The 13,656-nt window shown below is 44.5% G+C and overlaps 1 protein-coding gene across 1 annotated transcript in view; it reads left to right on the top strand.

The window, feature by feature from the left end:
• The window catches only part of MYOM3 (myomesin 3), an 88,775-nt gene that overhangs the window by 16,556 nt on the left and 58,563 nt on the right, over positions 1 to 13,656 (top strand). Inside the window, exons 5-8 of the mRNA XM_044668729.1 lie at positions 4,606 to 4,701; positions 6,212 to 6,300; positions 7,751 to 7,795; positions 8,373 to 8,513. Of these exons, the coding sequence (XP_044524664.1) occupies positions 4,606 to 4,701; positions 6,212 to 6,300; positions 7,751 to 7,795; positions 8,373 to 8,513 (371 nt within the window). The remainder of the gene's footprint in view (positions 1 to 4,605; positions 4,702 to 6,211; positions 6,301 to 7,750; positions 7,796 to 8,372; positions 8,514 to 13,656) is intronic.

Genomic DNA, 13,656 nt, shown 5'->3' with positions numbered 1-13,656 from the left:
AAAGAAAGGAAGGAAGAAAGAAAAAAGAAAGGAAGGAAGGAAGGAAGGAAGGAAGGAAGGAAGGAAGGAAGGAAAAGAGAAAGAAAGAAAAAGAGAGGGAGGGAGGGAGGAGAAAAAGAGGGAGGGAGAAAAGGAGGAAAGGAGGAAGGAAGACAGACAATCTCTGCTCTGAAGGAGCTCACAGTTTAATGCAGGAGTCAACATGCAAATCACCACATACAAAGAAGATATAGACAAGTACACTGGAGGCAATCACTAGGACAAAGGTGCTAGCATTAATGGGGAGCAGGTTGGAAATTCAACTAGAGCAGAGGGGCCCGACAGGTACATTAACCTTGGTCACAGTACGAATGGAAGCAGAGAGATAGAAGAAACAGTGGTGAGATTCAAGGACAGAGAATATACTTGTTTGGCTGTCGTATGGCATGAATGGAGGAAAGAAGCATAAGAAAAACCTGGAAAAATTAGTGTAGCCCAAGTTATAGGGAGCCTTAAATGCTAAGCAAAGGAGTCTAAACTTTGCTTAGTGGGTAGTGGGGAACCACTGAAGATTTTTGAGCAAAGGAATGATGCTGCATGATTTATGCTTAAGAAAAATATTGCTAGCTGAAGTATGAAGGATAGATTGGTGGGAGAGAGAGTAGAAGTGGGAAGATCTGCCTGGATCTGTTGCAGTTAGCAGCAGCAGCAGCATCCTTTTATAAAGTACCTTTAGTTTGCAAAATGCTTTCCACCTTTCTCAGGTGGCCAGTATAGAAATTAGAAACAAAGTCACATCAGGGCAATGCTATTCGGTACTTCCTGAATCCCTGTGGCTGGTAGAGAAGGCCTGTGCTAGGGCCATGGGACTGAAAAGAAAAATACAGCTGCTCCTTCCACATTGTAGCAATTAGTGGTGTGGCATCCCCATGATTTGGAAAATGTACATCAAATGTTTCGGCCCTCCCTTTGTGCCAGGGAAAAAGTCTGAAATTTTTCTTTTTCTTTTAGAGGGTGTTTATCTTTTGTAAGTAGTATTGTAATACCTTCTTGTAAGTCTAGGATTAAGTGCACATTTCTGAGTTTCTAAACTTTTTCTTTGTCATCTATGGTCTTTGGCTTGTGATCTGCAGCTTCCACAAACTCCCTCAAATTCCCATTTAATTTCTCATGCCAACTGACGAGATATTGAAGCTGTGATGAGGAAAGTAGCCATGTGGAAGGGATAGCTGTAATAATAATTGGCATTTAGAAAACCCCTTAAGGTTCTCTAAGCACCTCCTATCTACTACCTTGTTTTAGCCTCACAACCCCTGTGAGGTAAGGATCCCACAGAATGTCAGTCATCGATTTAGAGTTTGAAGGGATCTCAGAAGCCATCTAGTCTGATCCTCTCATTTTACAGATAAGGAAACTGAGGCCCAGGGAGGTTAAGTAATGTGCCCCAAGTTACAAAAGTAATAAATCTCAGAAGTAGGATTTGAACCCCCATCCATTCAGAGTTCTTAATCTGGAGTCTAATCTGTGGATAGATTTCAGGGGGTCTGTGAATGGGACAGAAATGCTATTGTTATTTCCATTGAAATCTAACTGACATTTAGTCTATCCTTCCACTATGAATGTTGGCAACAAACCACAGCAGCATTAGGTTTCACCGGACAATGAAAAACACAGGAAAAACTAACCCTTGCTCTAATTAGTGCACTGGGGCTCATTCCACTGTACTATTCGGTGTAGTCACTATGGGTGTTGTCACCCTGGGGTGGGGGGAACCTGCCCATCACCCAGGGGGTCAAGTGTTGCTTCATGCAACACAATGGATCATGCTTAATCTCTCCTCTAAAATCACCCATCCACAGTTTGCCAGGAAGAAAGAAGGGTGAGGACAGCGAGGAATTTGTTTCCTTTGACCCAGAGGTGCTAAGAATATGTGGCGGAAACATAGGCTTGGTGGGCTGGGGCTGGAGACTCAGGAGTTGGGTAGGAGGCAGTGGCTGTAGAGGCAAGGCAGGTGACCTAGGGATGGCAAGGGGACCAGAGGCACAGGATGGGGCTCAGTTTATGCCACCAGTCCTCGGCTCATGTACTCCAGACTGCTTTGACACCTCCCCTTTCTCACACACACACACACACACACACACACACACACACCTACCTCACTTAATTCCCCTCTTGCTAAGGTGTCTTGGACGGACTAGGTTTGGGGTTTTTGTGGATTTTTAAAAATATAGCTATTCTGAAAATCTTGCCCTTGGCTCACTGAGGATGCTGGGATTTTGAGCGGCTGGAAAGAATGGAGCCTTGGGAAGTAAAGCTTGCCTTCCTCGAAGCTCGCTACAACAGCGCCAAAGGACATTTTGTCAGAATCGAGATTTCTACAAACCTTAAATGGCTTCCCAGTCCCCTTGCAAAAGAAGCCAGGAAATTGAATGTAAACTTTGGAAAGAATGTTGTAAGGGAGGTTATCTGCAATCTAGGCAAGATCCCTACTGTAACTGAAAATTATTCAGGCTTTGCTTTGAGATTTCCATGTAAACAGAATTTTTTTAAAAATATAGTACTTAAATTGAGAAATGTAAGACATAGGGTTTTTTTTTTAAGTATTACATTTATAGATTACTCCCATTTCTAGAGAGGTCTCATAGCAAAGTAAAATAACTAACCCTATAGTGTCATCATATGATTCACATCTGGAGCCCCGACCCCTTCTCTCTACTTTTAAAAATTAAAATAAATTTATTTTCTCTCCGTCCTATCCCCCACCCATTCAAAAAAAAAAAACAAAAAGGAAATTTTTCTTATAACAAATTTGCACCATCAAGCAAAATATTTTCCCTCAATGGCTATATACAAAATACATACCTTATTCTCCACTCTAAATCTATCATCTTTGGGGGCAGCTGGGTAGCTCAGTGAATTGAGAGCCAGGCCTAGAGATGGGAGGTCCTAGGTTCAAATCTGGCCTCAGACACTTCCCAGCTGTGTGACCCTGGGCAAGTCACTTGACCCCCATTGCCTACCCTTACCACTCTTCTGCCTTGGAACCAATACACAGTATTGACTCCAAGACGGAAGGTGAGGGTTTTTAACAAATAAATAAATAAACAAATAAATGAATTAGGATGGATAAATAAATAAAAATAAGTAAATAAATGAATCTATCATCTTTCTTTAATGCATAGCACATTTCATAATCTGTTCTGGGGAATCCTGAATGATCTTGTATTGACCAGAGTTCTTATGGCTTTCAAAGGTGTTTATTTTTATGGTCTTATCCTTGTTTCTTCTGGTTCTGCACTTTAGAAAAGCCCTCAAAATTGGTCGTTTTATAATGTTGATGTTTTAGGACAAATCATTCTCTTTCCATGTCTCTTTGAAATGATCTATTTCCCCATTTCTCCCAGCTCAATAGTATTCCATGATCTTCACATACCACCACTTATTCAGCCATTCTTCAATTGACAGACATAGTTTCTAAGTTCCTAGTTAATTGGGGGGGGGTTGCCCCCACAAAAAAAGAACTGCTAAAATTTTTTTAAATTTTTTTTAAACCCTTGTACTTTGGTGTATTGTCTCATAGGTGGAAGATTGGTAAGGGTGGGCAATGGGGGTCAAGTGACTTGCCCAGGGTCACACAGCTGGGAAGTGGCTGAGGCCGGGTTTGAACCTGAAGTGCTAAAATTTTAAGAAGATTAAGAACAGTAGACGCTAGAATGAAGCAGGAGGAAGCCCAACCCACAAGTTTCGAGAAACAGAGAACAGTCAGACTTTGGTGGTCTGGCTATTTCTATATCTGGTATCTGGAGCTGAATTTTCTGTAGCCACCTGCTAGTAGAGGAAGTGGCGCCCCTCTAAATTTCACCATCTGAAATAAAGCTGTCTTGCCACCATCCTAGTTCCACTTCTGATCAGCAGCTCAATACATTCACTTTCTTTCCAGGGTCCTGATCTCCTGGGGTTAAGCCTGGCCATTTTGGGGGAGGACCAATACTCCCCTCCCTAGTAATAATAATGCACATTTCTAAAGACTTTTAAGATTGACAATGTAATTTTCTTACAATGTCATCTTTCTTTTTTTTTTTTAAAACCTTTACCTTCCGTCTTGGAGTCAATACTGTGTACTGGTTCCAAGGCAGAAGAGTGGTAAGGGCTAGGCAATGGGGGTCAAGTGACTTGCCCAGGGTCACACAGCTGGGAAGTGTCTGAGGCCAGATTTAAACTTAGGATCTCCCATCTCTAGGCCTGGTTCTCAATCCACTGAGCTTCCCAGGTGCCTCTCATCTTTCTTTAATGCATAGCACATTTCATAATCCATTCTGGGGAATCTTGAATGATCTTGTATTGACCAGAGTTCTTGTGGCTTTCAAAGGTGTTTATTTTTATGGTCTTATCCTTGAGTCAAAGAATGCTAGCATTATTACCCCCATTTTACAGATGAGGAAACTAAGGTTTGGTCTAGTTAAGTGAATTGTCTAAGGACATGCCAGTGGTAAATATGAGTGGTACTGGGGGTCCAGCCAAGGTCTTTTGATCCCAAACCTATTACTCCTTCCATTAAACCACACTGGGACTCAACAAATGTCCCCCCCTCCCAACCCTCCCACTCAAATGGTCCTATTTCCACAGGTACAAAAATGATATGAGGATTGATCCTCGCCTCTTTCCTGCTGGAAAGTACAGAATGAAGAATCAGTTTGGACTGTACACCTTGGAGATCAGGAGGTGATTGATCTTTTCTGCCCGTCTCTCTTCCCTCACTACCTCCCTGGGACTTCAGCAAGACCAAGACCTTCCTTGAAAGACCTTTTCTTAGCCTGCTCTTGGAGAAATCCAATCAGATCAGGGCCATGGTGGAGAGGAGGTGAAAGAAGCAAAAGGAGGGCTCCTGTTCACCGGGCAATTCTAGACTGAGAGGAGGAGAACAAACTCCAGTGATCTCAGCTTACTCACCCCTCAGGAGGTTGTCTCCCTCCCTCAGTATTATGAATATATTGTATCTAAACTATTACCTCTAAGCCATTGATCGTTTAACACATTGTAGCTCAGGTTGTTTAGCCAATTATCTATAGTTCAAAGGGAACAATTGTAATCTGTTTCTATAGAAACAGTTTCTTTAGGGGGCAGCTGAGTGATTCAGTGGATGGAGAGCCAGGCCCAGAGAGGGAAGGTCCTGAGTTCAAATCTAACCTCAGACACTTCCTAGCTGTGTGACCCTGGGCAAGTCACTTAACTCCCATTGCCTAGTCCTTACCACTCTTCTGCCTTGGAACCAATATATAGTATTGATTCCAAGATGGAAGGTAAGGGTTTAAAGAAAAAAAAAAAAAGGAAGAATTTCTTTAAATGAGAGGAATCACTAACAGGTGACAGATGACTAAAGAATGGAGGTGTAACTAGGATGGGGTAGCTGGAGCTTTGTCCCTGGACACTAAAATGTAACGGTCATCATAGAATTTGAGTCCTCTAATCACAGAAACTAGAGAAACTTTATGGTCTTCTAGGAGTGTATTTCTTCTTCCCCCAGCAGCTACACCCCTAAGTGAGAACCCCTCTAGCCTATCCCATTCCCCAAAGAGGGTTTCCCCAGCACTGACCTCCTAATGTCCTAGAACAGGCTTCCTCCCCAAGAACAAGTGCCCCAAGGGAGCTCCTCTCCGCTCCATCCCTTATTATAGCTACCCCTTACTTCCATGCTGCTTGACTAGCCCCAGCTCTGCTAAATACAAAGGCTGAGGAGATGCAGCCTTCAGTCTGGAAGAGCGTTCAGAGCCTAGTGAGATGGGTCGAGGAAGGCTTTTTTGAGGAGATAAATTTGGAGCTTCCTGTAAAGGAAGCAAGACAAACAGATTGGTAGAAGGCAAGGAGAAGGTATTTGGAGCAGGGCGGGGTAAGATGTCCCTGAGGTTTGGATTCCAATACTTGTTCTTCCTGAGTGACCTTTGGTAAGTCATTTCCCCTCTCTTGGCCTAAGCTTCCTCATTTTTAAAATGAGGGAGTCGGTCAAGAGGATCTCAAAGGTTTGCTCCATGATCAAAGAATCTGTGTATTTGAATGCATCCAAAATCCAGGTCTAGGGTAGTGAAGAGACTTGGTGAATTTACTTTGAAGTTGTTTTAGGAATGAAACTAGGCTCAGGAACCCATGTTTAGTTTTCCCCAGAAACCCAAAGGGCTGGAACGGAACCCCCCAGACACCTACTACCATCCCCCTCTCAGTCTTTCCTCCTTTCTAGATGCGCTGTGGAGGATTCAGCCACCTACACAGTCATGGTGAAGAATGCCTACGGCCAAGCCTCCTCCTTTGCCAAAGTTCTTGTGCGGAGTAAGTCCCCGCTACTACCACTGGCCTAAAGCCAGTGGAGACCCTTAGAGTGTCTTGTCTGTGGATAACCGGCTGTGGGAATGGGCCTGTGGCCAGCTAAAAGGAAGCACTTCCTTCATAACGCCTGCATAGGTCTGGATGGGCACCTCCAGAATAGGACCAATAATCCTAAGAGAAACTTAGAGATCAAGTCCAGCCCCATCACTTTACAGATGAGGAAGCTGAGATCCAGAGAGGTAAAGGGACTTTCTCAAGATCACTCGGGTCCTGCAGTAAGCAGCCGGATCAGGATCTGAGCTACAGTCCTCACAGTAGAAGTCCAGGGTGCCTTTCTCCACACCATGTTGAGTTCCCTCAGGCAGAATGGATTTAGTGGCAAAGGGATGAACTAAATTACCTCCCAAGGAGGTCCTGAGTTCATATATGACCTCAGACACTTCCTAGCTGTGTGACCCTGGGCAAGTCACTTAACCCCCATTGCCTAGGCCTTACTGCTCTTCTGCCTTAGAACCAATACATAATATTGATTATAAGATGGAAGGTGAGGGTTTTTTAAAAATTAAATTAAAATTAAAATAAATTACCTCCCGAGGTCCCTCTCGGCTTTATGGATTCTCGGAAGTCCCTGGCATCATCTGCAAGAGAGGTAGGCTCACCAGTCTCCAAAGAGTCATTTCAAGATTCTAGAAAAGACAGTGACTCCTGACTGGTTCTTTAAAAGCACTGAATTTAAGGGGTGGCTAGGTGATTCAGTGGCTTTGAGAGATAGGCTTAGAGGGGGGAGGTCCTGGGTTCAAATGTAGCCTCAGGCACTTCCTCACTGTGTGGCCCTGGGCAAGTCACTGTTAACCCCCATTGCCTAGCCCTGACTGCTTTTCTGTCTTGAAACCAATAGACAGTTATTAATTCTAAGATGGAAGATGAGGGTTTGGGGGATTTTTTAAAGCACTGAACTCGGTAGAATTCAGGTGTGAGTTCACACTAACTCACTGTATGACCTTGGGCAACTAACTGACCTCTCTGGAACTCCGCTTCCCCATCTATAAAATGAGGACTATGGATTAGGTGATCGCTATGGCTAACACTCTTGTTCTAAGGCTCATCCCCAATTTTACATTCTGTGGCCTCAGTTGACCCCCAGCTTTGGCATTCGATGTTCTAAGGACTCTTCTAGCTCTGACATTCTATACTCTAAGGTCCCTCGCCTCCAGTCATCCAAATGGAAAAAGCAATCCCTCTGGATGATGGATCTCTTCCTGTCATCCATCTGGCCCCAGGGTGGGTGTCCTTGGGTAGGAGAGGATTTCCTCACTCTGTCCAAAGGCCCCTCCTGGGCTCTGTCTGCTGCCCTCTGACCTACCTAGAAGCGGAGGGTCCTAATTCCCAGCCCTGTGGAAATCTGGGGCTGACATCTAACTCGGAGCCCTGATCTTCTTTCTTGCTTTTGCAGAATACCTGGGGAAAGAGGCCGGCTTCGATTCAGAGATATTTAAAAGTAAGGATGGAGGTGGATGAGAAGTAGAGGATGGGAATGGGGAGGTGGGGGAATGTCAGCCAAGTATCGTCTGAGATTTCCCTGCCCCAAATTCGAATTCAGCGTGCTTTCTTACCTATTTGTGACTAGTAGAAATGTTCTAGACTAAATGGTATCCACCCACTGATACCCAGCATGCTTCAGGGTTGCTCTAACAAACCAAAGGTGGGGGGAGGAGGATAAATCTGCTGTTACAAAGAAAATATCAGATACGATTTGGCAATCCATCAAACGTTTGCCCGAGCATCTGCTGTGTGCCAGGCTCTGTGGCCAGGTCTGAAAATACAGAAATAAAGATGCATTTTCATGCCTCCCCCGCAACGTTTATGGTCTATTTATTAGTCCGATTTGTAGAAATTCACCAGTGAAATCATGACACTCTCCTGGGGCAGGGGGAGATCTCACAATTTGCCCAGCAATCGACGTTTTGAATGATCAGTGACCTGGACAAGGGCAGTTTAGATCCGCCTGGAGTAGTCCCAAGCCCAGTCTGGTCCATCCCCTCAGGAAGGCCTAAGGATCTGTGTTCTCTCTCCAGGACTGCTGCTTGGCCCAGATGTTGAGTTCGAATCTGTGCTACAGCCTGTTTTTGCCAGGGAGAAGGAGCCCTTCATTTTGGCCTGTACCTTTACGCAGGATGTGCCTGATGGCCAGAGAAACATCCAGTGGTTCAGAGACGGTATGTACTGATTGTCCCCTTCGGCCTCAGCCCTTCTATTCGGTGCCCCCATCTCACCGTCTGCAGTAACGTCTCATACTCTTTGAGGGCAGAGCCTGGGGATGGGGCACCCCTCCAGTCCTCCAGGGTCCCTACTTGGGGCTTCCAATCCAATGGGAGAAAGACAGCCGCTGCCCTCAGGGAACCCCAGTCTGATGTGTGTGTGTGTGTGTGGGGAGACTAGCCCCAAGTTCTGTGAGTCTAGTACAAAGCAAGAACTTAAAAGGAGACGAGAGGCCAGTCAAAGAGGGCTTCCTGAGGCCAGACTTGAAAATAATAGTTGAGAATGGAGGGCTAAAGTTTACAAAGAACTTTACAGACTCACACGGACCCTGTGAAGTCAGTGCCCTGGTTATTATTATCCCCATTTTACAGATGAAGGATCTAAGGCTAGGAGAGATCCTTGCTGAGGTAATGACCACAAAGATAATATCAAAGGTGGGATCTGAACCCAGGTCTTCTTGACTCCAGAAGCGCTGTAGCATAGTAGAAAGAACGATGGATTTGGCTCAAATTTGAGCTCTGATACTTTCTATCTGTGGGACTTTAGGCAAGTTGCCTTACCTCTCTGAGCCTCAGTTTCCTCGTCTACCAAAGGAAGGATTGGTCAAGCTGACCTCTAAGGCCCTTTGAGCTCTAAATGGTGGTCCAGGGATCCTTTGACCCTGGGATCAGCATTCTTTCCATTACTCCTCTGCTGCTGTCACTCCATCCACTTTAAAGGATTCCAGGCACAGGAATTGGGGGCAAGGCAGCCAGGGCAGCATTTGCGAGTTCTTTAAACCCTGCTCTTAGCTCTCCCGTCATTTCAGGGCCCCTGACTCAGTTTGCCCACCCAAATGGCTGAGCCAAGCCTTCAGACCCACGTTGGGGAGCTCAAAGCTGCTTTGAAGAGGCCACTGATCAGGAATCCTGACCATCTTCCCTATCAGAGGCTCAGCGAAAGAGTCTGGAGCAAAAGAAGCACAAGCTCCCCCTTCCTTTGGACACTCCTCTCCCCCAGCCCAAGCCGAAGCCCCAAGGGCAAAGAGAAGGGCCAGCCGCCATCACCCAGAGAGCCCTTGAGCCCAGAGAGCCAGCAGCTGTCTTTTAGGGGTGGGGCATGGCCCCTCAGGAGCCCCAGAAGCAGCTGTAATAACAGGACCCGGGATATTTTCAGGAACACAAAGAGCAGCCAGAACAGTGGATGCTGAGTTAAGGAATGCAGGCTGGGTTGGACAGGGGTTATTACAGGCTGGTCCAGATCAGAGACTTAGAAGGGACTCTGGGCAGGTACAGAATGATAATGATCGTAGAAGAAGGGACGAGGCAAAAGCCAGACTAGACTCCTGAACCCCTAGAGGAAAGCCTCCTTCCCCCTCCCTGAGCTTCCAACCCTTTCCTCAGCCTCAGGCTCTCTCATATCTCCCTCACCGAGCCCCATTCCCTGCCAGAGCCCTTGTCCCTCTCCCAGAAGCCCGTCCTTTTAATAAGCTGAATGCCTAGCACCTCATCGAACCTCTACCCCCTCCCTCAAGGACCCTGATCCTTTTCCTGAGCCCCTGTCCCCCTCACTGGACCCGACCAATCAATCAATGTTTATTAAGGGCTTATTATGTGCCAGGGACTGTGTTTGGCCCTCACCTCATCCACTGAACTCCCATCCCTTCATTGAGCTTTGATACCACTCCCTAAGCCCCTCGCTGCTTCCCAGAATCTCTATCCCTTCACTGGTTTTCTGTTCCCTCCCTGAGAGACCATCTCTTTACTGGGCAGGAAATGGAGTCAGGAAGACTTAAATTCAAATCCTGCCTCAAACACTTATTAGTTGTGTGACAGGTTACTTATTTAATGCTGTGAGCAAGTCATGTGATCTCTTTCAACCTCAGTTTTCTCATCTGTAAAATGGGGACAATTATCACCCCTACCTCATAGAATTGTTGTAAGGATAAAATGAGATAATATGTGTAAAGCACTTTGTAAACCTGAAAGGCAGTATCAGTGCTACAATGTTGTTGTTGTTGTTCCGTCTGTCCAATACTTTGTGACCCCTTGAATCAAACTGTCCATGGGGTTTGCTTGGCAAAGATACTGGAGTATCTTTAGTAGTCAGACACTTCCTTCTCCAGTAGACTAAGGCAAACAGAGGCTAAGTGACTTATCCAGAGTCACATAGGTAGTAAATGAATTTGAATAAGAGGCTGGATTTGAGCTCAGATCTTCCTGACACCAGGGCCAGCCCTCTAATCCCAGAGCCACCTAGATGCCTCTAGAGAGGCAATAAATGGCCCAGAGAGATTAAGTGGTTTCCCAAAGTTTTTTTTTTGTTGTTGTTGTCGTTTAGTCACATCCATCTGTTTTTGACCCTGTATGGGGTTTTCTTGGAGAAATACTGGAATGGTTTTCCATTTTCTTCTTCAGCTCATTTTACAGATGAGGAAACTGAGGCAAACAAAATTAAGTGACTTGCCTGGAGTCACAAAGCTAGTGAGTATCTGAGGCCAGATTTGAACTCAGGAAGATGAGCACTCTATTCACTAAGTCGCCCAGCTGCCCCTCATACCACTCTATCCACTGTACCATTTAACTGTCCACTATAAACACTAACAATTATTATTTATAAAATGAGAGGATTTGATTCCACAACTTGTAAGGTCCCTTTCAGCTCTAAAATCTAGGATCCTAGGAATCCTTCCTGCTCCCCCAATTCTCCTCACTGTGGTCCTCTGATTACATTCTCACCAAGCCCCCATTCCTCTCGCTGATTCTCCCATCTGTTCCCTGATCCCTTTACTGTGGCCCCATTTCTTCCCTGAGCCCCTGTTTCTCTCACTGGGTCAGAATCTCCTCAGTGAGTCCCCATCCCCTTCACAGATTCTCCTGTTTCCTCTCTGAGCCCCCATCCCCTAGGACCGAAATCACCTGTAAAATCCTGCCATGCAGAAGCCCTCGCTCACCTCCACAGAGCTCCAGAGTGGCCCCTTCTCTCTTCCTGCACTCATCCCATAGCCATGTACTGGGCTCTGGATTCAGTGTTGGGAATGTAGAACCAGATGGGGCACAGGCACTGTCCTCAAAATTCTTCTGTCCTAGAATCATTACAACTATCAGTTCTAAGGCAGAAGAGTGGTAAGGGCTAGGCAATGGGGGTTAAGTGACTTGCCCAGGGTCATACAACTAGGAAGTGTCCAAGGCTAGATTTGAATTCAGATCTTCCTGACTAAGCCTGACATTCTATCTACTGCTGTCACCTAATTGTCCTTAGGCTCATAGGCTCCTACAATCATGGGATTTTAGATTTGGAACAGGAAGGGACTTTGGAAGCCATCGAGTCCAACCCCTTCATCCTAGTTCTTTATTTCAGAGTGCCTACTACATGCTTCTTTTCTCTGTCCTGGGCTAAAACCTTTTGCCATTGGAGCCAACATACATGTCCAACAGCATTTTGCACTCGCTAAGGAGTCCAGTAGGGAAAGCAATGGGGCTAGAGCACTGACTTCATTGGCCAGGGAACCCTCTGGACAGGAAACTTCATCTACTAAAGGAGATACGCACATTCTCTGTAATTTGTAGTCTTAAAGAGCCACCTAGTGCACACAGAGGTTGTGATTCACCTAGGGTCACACAGCCAGTATGGGCAAGAGGCAGGATTTGAATCCAGATCTTCTTGGCTCCAAGGCTAGGTTTCTAATCATACAATGCTTATTGATAATGAAAGTCTATGTATGGGGAAAAGCAGCTAGATGCCTCAGTGGATTGAGAGCCAGGCCCAGAGATGGGAAGTCCTAAGTTTAAAATTGGCTTCAGATACCTCCTAGCTGTGTGACCCTGGGCAAGTCACTTAATTCTGTTTGTTTCCCACCCCCCATCCTCCCCAAAAATCATCATCATCATCATTACAGACAACTAATGGCTCAATGAATAAAGAGCCAGGACCAGAGACAGAAGATCCTGAGTTCAAATCTGGCCTCAGACACTTTCTAGATATATGACCCCAGGCAAGTCATATTGCCAAGCCCTTACCATTCTCCTGCCTTAGAACCAATACACACTATTGATTCTAAAACAGAAGGTAAGGGGTTTTTATTTGTTAAAGTCTATGTATGGCAAAGGAATGGAGGCATCCCCAAATTGACCTACATCAAGACAATGCTATTTGTTATCTTCTTTTCTTTATTTTCTTTTTCTTATATTATAATATATTTTATTATATTTAATCAATTTAATTTAATAATAATATTTAATTTATATTAATTTAATGTAATTAATCCTATATATTATAATATAATAATATAATAACATGATGACATAATAAATTATATTATTTCCTTATTATCTTTATTTTCTATTAATAAGTCATGAATATATTCAATTACAATAATAACAATATTATCTTATATATTGTTATGATGTATATGTTATATTTAATCAAATATATTATATATGTGATATTATGATGGCTATATTACATATCCTATCATTCAAGGATCATAATTATTAGCATTTATATTTGTAAAGCACTTTATAAACTTTATCTTGTTTTATCCTTATAATAATCCCAGGAGGTAGGTGCTATCATTACCCTTATTTTATAGATGATGAAACTGAGACGGATGAGGTGAAATACCTTGCCCAGGGTCACACAGCCAGTTGTACGTGTCTGATACTAGATTTGAACTCAGGGCTTCTTTTATTTTTTAAGGGTTTATTAATATTTATTTTTTAGGAAAGTTAACAAGGTTACATGATTCATGCTCCTACTTTCCCCTTCACACCCCCCCAGTCCCCCCACCCTTGGCCGATGTGTATTTCCACTGGTTTTAACATGTGTCATTGATCAAGACCTATTTCCAAATTGTTGGTAGTTGCATTGGTGTGGTACTTTCGAGTCCACATGCCCCATCATTGTCTGCCTCAACCCATGTGTTCAAGCATGAACTCAGGGCTTCTTGACTCCAAGTCCAGTCCTTGATCCACTTTAGCTGCCCTGTAAGTAAGTACAGCATTCTTTCCGATGAGGGCACGTCCTTCATTTTCATGAGCCGCCATGAATCCGTAGGCATTCTATTCTGGAGAATCATTATTTTATTAGCAACCATTTCAGGGCTAATTGTGTCGAGGGAGG

This window comes from Gracilinanus agilis, chromosome 3, assembly GCF_016433145.1.
Source record: "Gracilinanus agilis isolate LMUSP501 chromosome 3, AgileGrace, whole genome shotgun sequence".
NCBI classification, from domain to species: Eukaryota; Metazoa; Chordata; class Mammalia; order Didelphimorphia; family Didelphidae; genus Gracilinanus; species Gracilinanus agilis.
Note: the sequence above shows the minus strand (reverse complement) of the source record. Positions and strands in the feature narration are given on the sequence as shown.